The 15293-nt window shown below is 36.1% G+C and overlaps 2 protein-coding genes across 3 annotated transcripts; both read left to right on the forward strand.

The window, feature by feature from the left end:
* The first annotated feature begins 52 nt into the window (after positions 1–52).
* Positions 53–2198, forward strand: LOC133866860 (ABC transporter I family member 1). The gene is made up of 2 exons (XM_062303514.1): positions 53–197; positions 1013–2198. Exon 2 carries the CDS (start codon positions 1124–1126, stop codon positions 1811–1813), a length of 690 nt encoding a protein of 229 aa, XP_062159498.1. The 5' UTR covers positions 53–197; positions 1013–1123; the 3' UTR covers positions 1814–2198.
* A 1275-nt stretch (positions 2199–3473) lies between these two features.
* On the forward strand, positions 3474–13982 carry LOC133865250 (uncharacterized). Of its 2 annotated transcripts, none has more exons than XM_062301621.1 (9): positions 3474–3836; positions 7112–7195; positions 7352–7386; positions 7543–7663; positions 12399–12487; positions 12802–12913; positions 13047–13177; positions 13265–13313; positions 13580–13982. In XM_062301621.1, exons 1-9 carry the CDS (start codon positions 3651–3653, stop codon positions 13655–13657), a joined length of 885 nt encoding a protein of 294 aa, XP_062157605.1. In that variant the 5' UTR covers positions 3474–3650; the 3' UTR covers positions 13658–13982. The 2 variants fall into 2 exon arrangements, with proteins under 2 accessions (XP_062157605.1, XP_062157606.1); XM_062301622.1 differs by having other exon boundaries at positions 3476–3836; positions 7552–7663.
* The last annotated feature ends 1311 nt before the right edge of the window (positions 13983–15293 follow it).

Consider the following 15293-nt stretch of genomic DNA (forward strand, 5'->3'; position numbering starts at 1 on the left):
CGATTACACTAATCCATTAAAAATAATTAAGTAAATAAATAACAATTTGGCAATAAGACCTTTAGGTCCACACTCACAAAGTAGATGTATGTTTTTGATTGGCAATAGTAGAAGCAAAGCAGACCCAGTTGCAATTAACAGCACAGTTAAGAGTCTGGAACCGGACGGTAGCCAAAGAGGCCGGACCTTCGATTTCGGTGAGTCAGTTGGACTTCTCCCTTTCCAATCTCCCTTTCTGGGGCTCTCATAGTCCACGCCCTTTTTGCTCCAAAACATTTTCCAAATTAATAAAGAAAAATGAATTTTTATGTTTGGTTTAGTTTTTGGTTCAAAGATTTGAATACCCGTTACACATTTTAGATCGCCCATGTCGCTCCAAAGTTGCAAAGCGCATGCTTTGGTGGTGTTTGCAGCAAGTTATCTAGACTTAGTGTTACGCATGCCAAATGTTTGTAAAAATGCACCGCACTTTGTAATTAATGGCTTGGTCATGTTTTCTTTGTACATGGCTATATTTTTCATGGGGTAATTGTTCCAACATTGATTATTATATTCTTCATGTACTTGTTGATTTAATTGAGCATAATATTGTTGAAAAACACTTATCCAGGAAAAATTACAGCAGCAACATGATAAATGCAACAGGACTATTTTCATAAAAAAAATAAAAATGCAACAGGACTATGCTGAGAAAGGATGTGTGAGTGAGTCTTATGCATCTGGGTATTGTCAAATCATAAGTACCATCCTTTGGAACCTAGATTGAGGCTCTAGAATCCTAAGCTTTGTCCAGAGTTTGGGAATCCCATTTTGACAAAAATGAAGCTCTATACAATTGAAACATAAAAGAAGAAATTTGATGGACAAAAGACACGCGTGGTTTTTGACAAGTCTGGTTTAATCTCTATTAGCTTTTATTGTACTGATTTTCAGTTCTTTTTTCCGTTATCCTTGAAAATGATCATGCATTTGGATTAAATGGTTTATGCCAAATTTTTATACTTCATTGCAGGATTAATGTTGGTGCCAATTATCTTGTAAGCCTGGGGTTTTGTTTGCTGCATCACTATAAGATTGTAAACACTCGAAAACCCCCACTCCCTCGTCTGTTTCCAAGACCTCAATGTCTCTCAGAAAACCCCCACTCCCTCGTCTTCTCCTCAACAATGTCTCTTGCATGAGAAATGCCCAACAAATTTTGAGACATGTAAACGTCTCCATTCATGATGGTGGAGCACTGGTGCTAACAGGCACCAATGGGTCAGGAAAGACTACTTTCCTCCGCATGTTAGCTGGGTTTTCTCGACCATCTGCAGGTGAGATCCTGTGGAACGGTCATGACATTACACAATCAGGGGTGTTCCACCAGTACAAGCTTCAGCTCAACTGGCTCTCCCTGAAAGATGCTGTCAAAGACAAGTTTACTGTCCTCGACAATGTTCAGTGGTTCGAAGTTCTTGAAGGCAAGCAGGGGAATTCTCTGCCTGCTTTGGAGCTGATGGGGCTTGGGCGGTTGGTAAAGGACAAGGCGAGATTGCTGTCAATGGGCCAGCGGAAAAGGCTGCAGCTTGCAAGGTTGCTGGCAATTGATCGGCCAATTTGGTTGCTCGATGAGCCTTCGGTTGCATTAGATGAGGAAGGGGTGAAGTTACTTGAGTATATCATTGCCGAGCATCGAAAGAAGGGCGGGATTGTGATTGTGGCAACACATCTGCCAATTAAGATTGAAGATGCCATGTATCTGAAGCTGCCACCAAGGTTTCCGAGAAGGATGACGTTGGTAGATATGCTTGATCGTACAGACTTGACATAACGTGTTATAAGTGATTTTTTTTTTTTTTAATGAGTAACATGGGAAGTTACTTAAAACACGCAATATGAGTCGGTATGAAATAAATGTATTAAATAGACGTGAAGAATAGCATTACAATTTTACCTAAAACCCAGAGAATACACCCTGCCATTGCAGATCAGAAAAATCATCTTTTGTTCTTTTTCTTGTTGTACCTTTTTACTTGTATCTTTGCAAATCTTGAGCTCGGTAAACTGTGTGTTATGGGACTGGCCCAGCATTGAGTTGTACTGATAGTATGTCATGAGACGCCTGAGCCAGAAACCTGTGTAAGGGCTTTTGGTAGTACAATAGGAAAGAGGCATTTGCTTGTGACGTATAAATGAAATGGAAGAAGCATTTTGACTGAAAATTATCTTTGTAACTTGAGAGTTGTTTGGGATTGCAATTTTAAAAAGTGTGATTTAAAATAATAATTTTAAAATGTGTGATTTAAAAAAATGATTTTTAAAAATGCAGTTAAAAATTGCAGTTTAGCCTTTAAATTCGTAAATTAACCTTTAAAATTTTGCGTTTTCAAAAAAGGAAAATATTACTCTTTCCAATCTAACACTGCTATAGTGCTACACCTTTTGCACGCATCCAATCACACGACCTTTTCTTACAACGAGGCCCTTCTTGGTAGAGTGTGGTTAGGCATATTAAATTTTTTATTATAAGGTTTTTACGGATCGACCTAATAATTGAAAAGATATTTATCACGTTAACTATTAAAATATTAATTATCACATAAATTTATAAATAAATTATAATATTTTAAGCATATTTTTTTTTCTCTAGCTTGCTCATACATTAAATAAAAAGTAATGCACATCCAATCTACAAGAGTAATACGTATAGCTAGCTTATGATAAAAGGTGAATTCTCCTAAGGTTGTGAAGAACTCCAAACTCAACTCCGATTTGGTAACGTTGACGTGGCTTTATCATGTTAGTAAAAAAATTTTATATTCTTTTGTTCGGCGTTAGTGCACTAGCCGCAATTATCCTATATTGGTTCCCTTCTTTATATTTAAAAAAAATTTCATAAAAAATATAAAAATAAAAAAAAAAAAAAAAAAAAAAAAACATCCCACAACAGATGCCCTATATTTAGATGAGGGAGTTGGAAATGAATAGTAATTCCATATATATATATACATGTCTACTATTTATTCTCCATGTATTATTCTAATATAAAAATATATATTTAATTGATATAAGAAAGAGAGAGAAAAGAATAAAATTAATAAAAAATAAATAAAATATTTAATTGATATAGAGAAATGTAAGAAAATTTATTGTGTGATTTTTTTTATAGGAAGTAAAAAGTAATTTTATTTCTTAAATATATAAAAAAAAAAAATAAAAAATAACAAAAAAAAATGATTGAAAATCTTCTGTTAGTGCTCTTACCGCGGACCACCGACACGCAGTGATTTCGACCGCAATATCATACCCTGACCACCCGCGTGTATATAGAAATAGAAGGATGAAAGTATTTTTTTAACCAACGTGACAATATCATATTAATAAATTTATGAAAGACTGATATGATAATGTCACGTTAGTCGTTAGGCATCCGTGCCTTTTGGAGCCATACCAATATACCACGACAATGAGAAATGATACTCAGAAACTCATTTTCCTCCACGTTCTCAGTTTGACAAGACATCTTGCGCCGTCTTTATCCACAAAACTGGGTCTATAATTGTTGCGTATGGTCTCTGCACAATGTACATAGAAATTCAGATATATCAAGCATCCATTATTGTAGCGTAGAGAGCAGCAGAGAGATCTAGAGCTAGCGCCGTGAAAAAATGGAGAAGCCATCTTGGTTTTGCACCATTTTCACGCAGGTGTTACTCTGCTTTGCTCTCTACCTCGCTCTCAACTTGGGTCAGCCTCAAAAGGCCGTTTACCAGAATAGAGTTCTCGATCTGCACTTCATTAGCGTTAGAGGAGGCTTCAGACCTCTTAAGCAACAGACCCATCTTCTGAGACTGGTCAATCTCTCATTTTTCTTCGTTGAATTCTTTTGTTTCATGAAAATTTGTGATCTTATTCATTGCAGTCTTCCCGGTTTAGTGAGAATGTGTTTTTTTTCTTCTTTTCTTTTCTTTTTGAGTGGGTATGACTTATTTGGTATGTTTCTTGTAATTTTATGTCTTATGGTGTTTTAGATGCCAAATTGTGGGATCGGCTTCTACGATTAACAGTTTCGTTGGTGCTTATTTTGGTAAACATACTCTTAGCAACCAACCTGATATATTGATTTCCTCTTCTTCTTTTTTGATGAACTAAATCATTTTATACCAAACTCAACCAGAATAATCTCTCCAGTAGAACTGGATACAACCCCTTCAAGGGGAAAAACTCTGCCAAACTAGGCAAGAATTACAAACAAAGAACAGAAAACAGAACACAATCAAGCTACCCCAATCTATACAGATTCCATTCCTTAATAAGCTTCCTATTAGTAGCCGTATCCTTAAATCTGCAACTAGTCATAATCTTCGTCTTCACCTCCCAACGAATATGATCTATAATCTGTTCTTCAGTTCTGGGAACATTCCCATGGAGCAGATCATTACGTTGCCCTCATAAGTGCTAGACAGATGCACCCAAACAAAGTCTGCAAAGGGTAGTCCAGAGACTTTTCCCTTTAAGCTCAGCCGAGCTCCACTCTGCTATGTCCTCCCATTCTTGTCTTGGATTACTAATGAAACAGGCAGCAATCACCTTCTTCCACACTCTACTACTGAAACTGCAAGAGAAAAACAGATTATCTCTACTCTCTAAGCATCCATAACAAAAAGGGCAGAGCAAATTGCCCACATAACCCCAAAGACTCATTCTGTCCTTAGTGGGAAGAGCATCCCGAAAAACAAGCCAAAGGATGAATGAGTGTTTAGGAATAGCTTTAGAGAACCAAACTGTTCTCCACTAAGAAACAGTAGGCAGTTTCTCTCTAAGCACATCCCATGTCTCATAACAGGAATATGTACCCTTCTTAGTCCTCCAAACAGGCATATCCTTGCCTCCAATGCTCACCTCAAGAAGTCTACATTGAATGGCAACTATGATGTCAGATCTTGCACCATTCCAAAACCAACCACCATTGCGAATAATTGATGACACTTTAGCTTCCAAATGACTACCAACATCATATACAACCCGGAAACCATGAACATCCAATAAACATCCATCCGGATGCCAATTGTCAAGCCAGAAAAACACCTTGCTTCCATCACCAATCCTAAAATGCAAAAACTGCTTAGCTAAATCCCTGAGCTTAAGAATTTTCCTCCAGCTCCAAGGACAAGGATGAGGGGGAGAAACCTTCCAGAAGCTCCTTCCCTTAAGCCAATTACATTCCACCCAGGCCACCCACAAGGAACCTGCTTGAACAAACAAATTCCAAATGTGGTTAAGCATAGCAGCTTTATTCCACACTTCTAATCTTCTAAGTCCGAGCCCTCCTTCCTTCTTGGGAGCACATACTTTATCCCAAGCAACTTTAGCTTTAGAGTCCTGGCCACACCATAAGAAGCGATTCAGCTTTTGTTCTAACATACAGATGACCTTCTTAGGGAGAATAAACACCCTGGCCCAAAAAACTTGTAAACTGAAAAGAACTGAAGTGATCAACTGCAACTGGCCAGCAAAGGAGAGATGCCTGACAAGCCAAGAGTCTATACGAGCAGAAATCTTAGACACTAGGCTCTCACAATCAGCAGCCGACAGTCTAGAGGTAATTAAAGGGACTCCCAGGTACCTAACCGGGAAGGACCCCTCAGGGACCTGCAAAAAATCGAGAAGCTCCTGCTTGGTAGACACGGGCAAACCAGAAACAAACACAGAACTCTTGGTAGGATTGGACTTCAACCCAGACAACCCTTCAAATTCAGCTAAAACATCATGAATAACTCGCAGAGAGTTCAACTTGGCAGCTGAAAAAATAAGCAAATCGTCAGCAAAGCATAAATGAGTTAACTTGAGTTCAGCACACTTTGGATGAAACTGAAAATCCAAATTGTTGCAAGCTGCCTCCTCAAGTAACCTAGAGAGAACTTCCATAGCCAAGTCAAACAAATAAGTAGAAATTTGATCTCCTTGTCTTAACCCCTTCTTCCCTTGAAAAAAACCAGCAAGTGTTCCATTTAAAGCAATAGAGAAGCTAGGAGAAGAAATGCAGGTTTTAATCCAACCAATAAAATTGGAAGGAGCACCAGAGCAGCCAAGGCAGTGGAGGATGAACTCCCAACTCACTGAATTATATGCCTTCATCAAATCAACCTTTAGAGTACATCTGGGAGGCCCCTTATCTCTATGGTATTCACTGACCAAAGCTTGAGCCAGTAAAATATTTTCCCCAATGCTCCTGCCAGGTATAAAAGCCCCTTGATTTGAACTAAGCACCTCATCTAGGCCAGGAAGCAATCTATTGGCCAACACCTTTGTGATACACTTATATATCACATTGCAACATGAGATTGGCCTGTAGTCTCCCATGGAAGAAGGATTCCTCTTCTTAGGAACAAGAGTGATAATGGTAGAATTCACTTCTTTAAGTAGCTTACCAGAACCAAAAAATTCCAGAACCGCCTCTTCAACACATGAACCTACCACTGGCCAAGCTTTCTGATAAAAACTGGCTGAAAAGCCATCCGGGCCAGGAGCCTTGTTTCTCTTCATAGAGAACATGACAATATATTGATTTCCTGTTTACTTTATGAAAGATTTTTCATTTGAGGAAATAATCTTGGTTTCAATTTTGCTGATGGGGAATGAATTCTGATTGTTTGTGGTGAGCGATCAAAGGACCACTTTCTGTTGCATGCTAGAGGAATTCCAGTTTTCTCTGCTAACAGGCTTTGATTGCATCTAAACTGTTTTCTCTGTTCATAATTAAATTGAAATTTCCGTCGTCTCAGTCAGCTCTACTTGTAATGCTTTATGTTATGCCTGTGGGTTCCTAGCATATCGATAAAGGATTAAAGGCAGATATTGGAAGGGGTGGGTATTGGTTTCTATTCTTACAGTTGGCCAAAGAAGTTGTATAAGAATTGAGGCTAGAGGTTATCTTATGTGAGCATATTATGGTTAGAGGTTTCTTCATCATCTAAAAGTATAGGCTTGGTTTGATTTACTACTTGGTGATTAATTTACATCATAGCCTCATTGCGTTCTTTGTTTGCAAATCTGATTTTCACTAGATTGCTTCTTCCTTCACCGTATCTGCTGGGTTTTCCTGATTGTGTCCTTGTTGTTTATGAAGATGGAGAAAGTGGCAAAGACTTACAAGGCAAGTTTTGTGGTGAACACTAGTGAGCTCGGGGAGGATGATCCACTCATGCAGAATGTAAGATATTTTTATTTTTTTTCATGTCCAATTAATAGTGATGGTTATTATTTGTTTTTCACCCGTGTGCAGCATTGGTCTAAGTTGTTCATTTCCTGAGTTGATTGTTTTTAGTGGCTTTAATTATTAACAAAAGTCCTACATTAATTTTTTCAGGGTACTTTGCTTTTCCCATCACTGAAAGTTCCCTGGTATACCATTCTCTTTGCAATCAGTTCTCTGAATTGGGTACATTCGGATTACATACTGATATTTTTTGTTGCAATATCTTGGATTCTTATGTTATGTATGGATAATCAATATTTTTGATTCCATCACTCTAGCGGGTAGTGGTAAATAGTAAGTAGCACTTGTAGGTACACTACTAGAACGAAAGAAGGACATGGAGCAAGTTGCTTCCTAGAGCAGATAAAGCTACCTTATGGGAAAACCTTAGACATCATTGGTGTGGACACTGGGTCATTACAGGTACATGTTTCTTGAATTCAAAGAATCCTTTATATATTGGATTAATTTTCTTATTATTCTCTTATTCAATTTCAATGTATATCCAATTACATTTCCCATGGGCTTCAGCTCAAGTGGTAAAGGGTTAGGGTAGGGTTGCGAAAGGTCTTAGCCTTTGGTCTTTCCTAGCAAAAGAAATGCATATCTAATTGTGTTTTCCCCCACATTTCTACTCTTCCAAATACAGTTTCAGAAAGGTGTTCCAGCCTTATATTGGTTTTCGGTTCTCATAATTGCCACTAGGCTGGCAAGGCTTCTGGGACTTGACATTATGTATTCTTTTGCTCATTATATGCTCCCTCCGGATTAGATATCTAGATCTATGGAACAACATTTTGAGTTGATTTCTTGAGCTCTTAAGCATATGACATTTTGGAATAGCCTGTGTAACTTCTTCATGAAGGAGCAAGGGGCGCCTTACATGGCATAGAGAGAGGAACTATGTTGAACTGCATTTTAGATGTAACGCGGGGCTATGATAGGTACCCAAAGATTCATAGTGAACTTCAATAGCAGCTTCTCTGCATGATAATTGGGAATCTAATTGCTATTACTCAAAAAAGCATGAAACGTATGCTTGCAACAAGTATGTATATGTCTATTTTGGAAGCTTAACAAATGTTGGTGATAAAGTCCTTTTGGTGTCTGCTTTCACAATCTTCACTTGCCTTCTCACTTGCATCATTGTTCTGAGTTCTTGGCCAATCCGCCAAAGTTGTAGCCCTGTGTGTAACAGACTCATGACTAATATATATATATATATATATATATATATATATATATATATATATAAAATAGGGAAATCAATAAGAGAGGAGGCTAAAATCGTGACATGTAGCTCTATATTCTTTTAACATGTGTAATTTTAAGTTTGAAACATGCATTTAGGAGAGTGAAACGTTCCGTTGTATTTAGTTATTTTCCCCCACCGATAAAACACTACAAATAAGACAGGCTAGATAGACTCCCACCGTGTGTGTACATCTTCCTCAAGTGGTTAAAGCCGCAGAACATTGAAATTGGCAGGAGAAATAACAAAAGAAAAAAAAAATCCCACAATCAGAAAATCTATAATAGGTATGGATTGGCATGGAAACATAAGATTCCAAATATTCTTATTTAGTGAAACGTTGAGAGTGAAACGTGCGTTTAGTCTTCTTTTCCAAAACATTGGAACAATTTCAAACGCATCATACTCTAAAGAATAGTGCGTTAAACAGTATCTTTTCGCTTTGAAATTGTTTAGTTTGTTTCGTTTATTTGTTACAATATGATCTCGACAAGTGTCCTGTTTTTTTAACAAAACATCATATATGTTTCTAGCTTTCAATTTGTTTAGTGTGTTTAGGTCTATTAAAGTAAAAATTGCGTTTGTGAAAATGAGCGTAGTGCAGATAAGTTTGATTTTGAAAGTATTGCAGATAAGAGGTTGCGTCGCTGTTGCAGATATTCAAACTATTGTGTTTCTGTTGCAGTTGCAGATCTTGATAAATCATGGCATTAACATTATCATCGATCAGTGATGTCTCGAGATTCTCTAACAAATTCTTGGGTATACAAACTTATATTATGCAATGCTTATATATTTATAAGCCCTATAAATATCCATTCACTTGCAGTTCTTTCCTTATGTAAAAAGTGAGAAATCATTATAAAAAATCATGAGACATACTCTCAGTTTTATACCTATAAATTTAATTGGAACTGGGAAAAATATACATAAAAGATAATTATTTTTTATTATATTAGTATTTTTACTTCTCTGTTTTTTTTTTCTTCCATTTCCAGTGGTTTTGTTCTTCCGTTTCTGTTTTTTTGTCATTATTTTTTGTTCTAATTTATATATTCAAAAATTGCTAATTTTTCCTTTTATAAATTTTACACTGAATTCAGAGAAATAGTAGTGAAAGAGAGAGAGAGATTTCCCTATCATTGTTTTTGGTGTGAGGTATAACGATATTTTAGTTTATGCTATTGTTGTTCATTGAGTATTTGTTTTCACACATGATTTACGTGCTTAATTGAAGGACGAAATTGGCTTTCAAGGTTACATTGGAACAGAAAAGAAAAAAAATAGTTCTTTCCTATTATATTAGTATTTTTCATTTCCTTTTGTTATCCATATTTTCTGTTCTAATTTATAAATCATTTTTAATCCAAAATGATTTTTTTTTTGTTCTTTTGTAAATGTTACACTGAATTTAGGAAAATGATAGTGAGGAAGAGAGTTTTCTATTGCTATTTTTTGTACGAGGTATGACAATTTTTTAGTTTACGAGTATTTTTTTTCTTTTGTGTAATGCACGTTTTTTAGGTGCTTAATTGATGGATCCCATTGGCTTTCAAGGTTTTATAATGGATTATGATTTTATTAGTTATAAACGTTTATGGGGCTTTATCGAATTTGCTTTGGGGCAACTTATTAGTTAATATGAGAAATAGGCTCAATGTGATAATATGTTCTAGATCTTCTGATCATTAGGAATATTTGCAAGACTCATTTGGGTACTTATAAGATTGTTAAAATTGGATTTTTATAGGGATTATAGTTAAAAGGTTGTCTTAATTGGTTATATATCAAAAAAAAAAAAAATGGTTTCAAAGTAATAGGATGTTAGTAGTAGTATTATAAGCATTTTAGTTATTTTTTAACGGTTCAGGCCGGATGTTTTCATTCATGTTTGTGTTTTTGGGTTGTCAATATTCACTTTCTTTAAATAGCTAGAACTACCAACATTCTTTAATTTGTTCACAAAATGAGTAAGTTAACTATAATTAGGTATCAACATTCTTTTGTTTTTGGCAACATTATTTATGATTATGATTTTTTTTTCCTTATAAATTTTATGGGGTATTATCGATTTTGTTTTTGGGTAACTTAGTAGTTTTTCTTTTTTCTTTTTAATAGAACCACCAACATATTTTATTTACAAATTGTGTGCTAATTCGAATCATGGATCAACAATCTTATACTTTTAAAACTTTATGAATTTCTAATTTTATTTGATACATGGTTTATGTTGTTGAATAAAGAAATATGGTTCAAATTAATGTTACAAACATTTTTCATTTTTGGTAAATTGCGCGAGGGAAGGAAATTTGTTACTGGTAATCTTTTAAGGACATTTCAAGCAAATTATAATGAAAAAAAACCCACGCATAAGGCGGGTTATAAGCTAGTATTTAATAGTATGCAAACTGATGATCAATTAAATCTGGCAGATTTCGGGGAATATACTGAAGTTTTTATCTATAATAACATATTAATTTTACTACAAGGGTGAAGGCAATCGTTTTAGTTGATCACAGGCAAGATATCAAGATATTCAGGAAAATTTGGGTTATTATTAACTGATTCCAGTTTTTATTATTTGTTTCCTGTTTTTGTTCTTCTCTGTATAAGTTTGGTTGAATGTAGTTCTTAACTTGCAATAATAGTAAATTTAAGGTGTATTTGGAGAGGGCAGATTGTCTTAAATGGGTCCCGTCCAAGAAAGGTGTGTTCAGGGTGAAGTCATATTTTAGTTCTATGATGTGTGCTGGAGGTACTCGGTTCCCATGGAAGTGTGTGTGGCGGTCTCAGGCTTCCCCAAGGGCAGCTTTCTTCACTTGGTCTGCAGCTCTAGGCAGAATTTTGACCTTGGACAATCTTAGGAAGAGGAACTTAATTATTGTGGATAGATGTTGTCTTTGCTAGCGGAATGGGGAATCAGTAGACCATATTCTTCTGCATTGCGATCTGGCCTCAGCTCTATAGAACAACATTTTCTCCCGCTTTGGTATTTCGTGGGTCATGCCTAGGAGTGTGCTTGACTTAGTTGCTTGTTGGTGGAAGTCTGGGAGATCTGGGAGTGCTACTTCTTGGAAGATGGTGCCTATTTGCCTTTTTTTGTGTATTTGGAGAGAAAGAAACCTTAGGTGTTTTGAGAATTTAGAAAGCTCCCTAGAGGAGGTGCTAGAGTTGTTTCTCCATACCTTGTATGTCTGGACGATGGCTTATTTGTACCCTTTATCTATCAACTTTGCTGAATTTCTTGCTTCTTTTTCGCTTTCTAGTTAGGTGTTTCTTGTTGTATACTTCTAGTGTACGTAGGGGCGCCTTACGCTTTCAATAAAACTATCATTACTTATCGAAAAAAGTAAATTTAAGGTGAGAGAGACTTAGGCAATTGGGATTTTTTTTTTTTTTTTTTTTTAAGAAAAGAAAAACTTAAAACCCATATGAAATACTGAATGAAAAAAAAAAAAATGTAAATATGAAGGTTTACATGAATTGCAAGCTCAAGGTGGCCTTGTGTATGTGAAATATATCACTTGATGTAGTAAGATACAAAGCTTTATAGGGAGTAATACCTTTGTAGTTATCTTTGATGAGTCTATCATAACAAAGTAATACTTTTGTAGTTATCTTTGTGATCTATTCATTTGTCAATTCCTGTTTCTTATTCTTTTCTTTGTTCTATTGCTTACCATCTATCTGGTAACTCCAATTTGAGGTTCAGCTCTGTGAAATTGTTAACTGACTTGTTTCATCTAGTTTGTTGTATGTAAACTATACTGCCAGCACTTAATCTTCGTTGTCCGAGTAGCAGATTGGCAGTGTCATCCAATGATTGATAAACTGTAGAACTGCACAGAATTTTCATTTTTTTCTTCTCTTGCTTGGTTTTAATATTTTATTTTTTTTTTCCTGAAGGAATTAGTGCTTACGGGATCATTAAGTGAAAGTGGACAAAATCAGTTACATTGGCTGACAAGGACACTAGAAGCAACCAATAGCAACTGGTAAAACAAATGTTTGTTGTATTGGCTGTTTATAGGCCTTGTGGTCTTAAGTACTACCAAGGTTTTGAATCAAAACAGAAGCTTTGAATTTTCATACGATGTTTCATTTCAGCTACTCCAAGATCAGCATTTTCAAAAAACCCACACAGCATCCTCTTTTAACTATCAGTATTTTGGCTATGTAGTTTTGCATTATGGTATTTATATAAAATTGAAAATTTTGTGGTATAAACTTCTGAAACCTTAAGAATGTGTTCCCTGTATCCATACCCCTTCCAGTCATTGAATGGTTCTTTTTTCCTTTGTGACTCTAGGCGTATGGTTGTTGGATTCAATCCGTTGGTTGTTTGTGAAGAGAAGAAAGAGGAATTGGAGGCAAAGCAATTTTATGAGCCTCTACAACGTATTTTTCTAAGATTTGGAGTTGTGAGTATTAGGTCATTAAATTTAATGTTTATAGGTGTAGTCTTCTCAGACCCAAGGTTTTGAATTTCTGGTTCTGCATCAATTCTGAAGGTGATGGCAAAATTGACTACAAATTTATGTACTTACTCTCCAGAATGTGTATCTAAGTGGTCAGGGCTGCACTAACCATGTCCAACCTGGTAACATCGCTTACATTGGGAATCCGGCCCCCGGAGAGAATGAATCTTATGTGGCATCTGTGAATGGAAAATCAGTCTTCAATGGGTAATTATCTCTCAGCTTCAAAGTTGTTCTACATTTTTCTCCACACATGCAAGCTTTTTCTGACTTTTTCTGTCTTGAGTTCCTCAGAGAATTGGTTAATGGGTTTCTCCTTCACAAAGTCAGCTCACTAGAGATTGTAAGCATTAAATCTTTCTGCATTATGAATATGTCTTGAATAAAACTGGGGAGCTTTGGACGATCGACGAGTTTGAATTAGTCTACCCTGTTTGACATGGAATTTTGAACTGCAATTTGATAGTGTAACATGGGAATATAATCATAATCACCTAAGTCATGTGTGGTACACATTGGAGTAATTCAGTATCCATCAAATGCCTAGATACCCATTATTCTTGTCTTAAGCTTGTCCGAAGCACCAATTGATGTATTTCTATGTTGCAGGTAACCTACTTTATTTCCTTGGCTGGGGAAATTGTGCACAGAACTGTAATCCAACAGAGGGGTAAGGAGGTGATGTAAAATTTTCATGTGGAGGAACAAATTTTACCCGTTCTTTGAAGCCGCGACGCGATTGATTCCAACATTCTTTCTGCATTTGAATTGTCCTCCCGACCTGCAAGAAATTTTTTCTGCATGTCTGCCATTCAATCTCAGCAAGCCTTCAACCCTTTTGACATTGAGGGTTATATGTGATGATTTAGCTTTATTTTTTATAAACTTGTAATCAATTAGCAATTTGTTTCTTGTTCTAAATAGTACTTATATCAAGATTTTGGAAAGTGTAAATGATCCTCTTGAATTGGTGGTTATCCTGTTTGGTGCTAAAAAAATGAGGTTTACCCAATTACTCTGTTTCCCTAATGAATTTCAACTCTCCATGTTGGTTAGTACCAGCATAAACAGATGTTCTGAAAAATGCTTAAGTGATAGTTTTAGTTCCTTGTAAAAGGGCTGAAATCTGACTACTGGAGTAATGCAAAAGGAGCTAGCTATGGAAAGACTTGGCAGTTTGGTAAATGCGGAGCAATGTTAGAAAATACATTTTTGTCCCGCTATTATTTCACCTTACTGGTGTGGAAGTGCTAATCAAACTTGGATCGGTTCTTGTTAAAAAAATAAATAAATAAGTAAAAGTTAATTGACACTGTCACGTCAGCTAAATGAGATAGTAATCGAATAAAAGTATGGTATCGGCTTTACTCCGGAGACTCGGAGAGAGAATACACTTTTATGCTTTTAAGATAATATTCTTAAATTTTAATTATTATTTTTAAATTAAATTATTAATGTTTTGTTATATCAATCCATTTTTATTACTCTTAAATTTTGCCCATCATCTTCTCTTCATATTACGAGACGACCTAACTACCCTATTTCCTTCTATAAATACCGCTGGGCATGATCCAACGGATCGAAAGAGGGCTCAAGTTCACACTCCAGAATGAGGCACAGAGGGTGTTTGGTTTCTTTAGAAGTGGTTGCCCCTCTCTGGAGCCAGTGATTTCATCGGCCCCTCAACCAACCGCTTCTTCCCCAGAAAAAGAAAAAAAAATAATAATTATTATCTCTCTCTCTCTCTCTCTCTCTCTCTCTCTCTGTCGGTCTGTGAATCTGCCTGCTTGTTCTTTCTTCTTTTCTTTTGGAATGGAGAGATCCTATTCCTTAAGGAGTCATGCATGTATATATGTATATATACCATGTATCTCTCTCTCTCTCTCTCTCTCTCTCTGGAGGCTGTGATGATGCTTGTGATCGTTTTAGTAGAGTGTGAAATATGGGGTATTGTTGAAAGGGTCCGGTTTCCTTGGCGGGGCGACCCGGATGGCCTTTTTGTGAGTAGATCACAAAATTGGCAACCGTTTGTTGCAGCCATGGCGATGCGTGTCCCTTTCCTTTGCCTCATCAGAGCCCTTTCTGAGCCTCCACCCTCCTAACCGCTAGATCCGGATCCCCAACTTTCTTTTTTCCTCCTGTTCTGTTTGGCTAACGAGAAAATGAGGGAAAGACATACTAATATTGGCTCTTTATTTTATTTTTTTTGGCATTTGTATTATATTTTTGAATTTTAAAGCCTTTCCACTATTTTTTTTTACTTTTTTTTTGGGTTAAATATTTGGGTAATATTTTTGAATTTTAAAGCCTTTCCACTATTCTT

The sequence above is a fragment of the Alnus glutinosa genome, chromosome 4, assembly GCF_958979055.1.
Source record: "Alnus glutinosa chromosome 4, dhAlnGlut1.1, whole genome shotgun sequence".
NCBI lineage: Eukaryota > Viridiplantae > Streptophyta > Magnoliopsida > Fagales > Betulaceae > Alnus > Alnus glutinosa.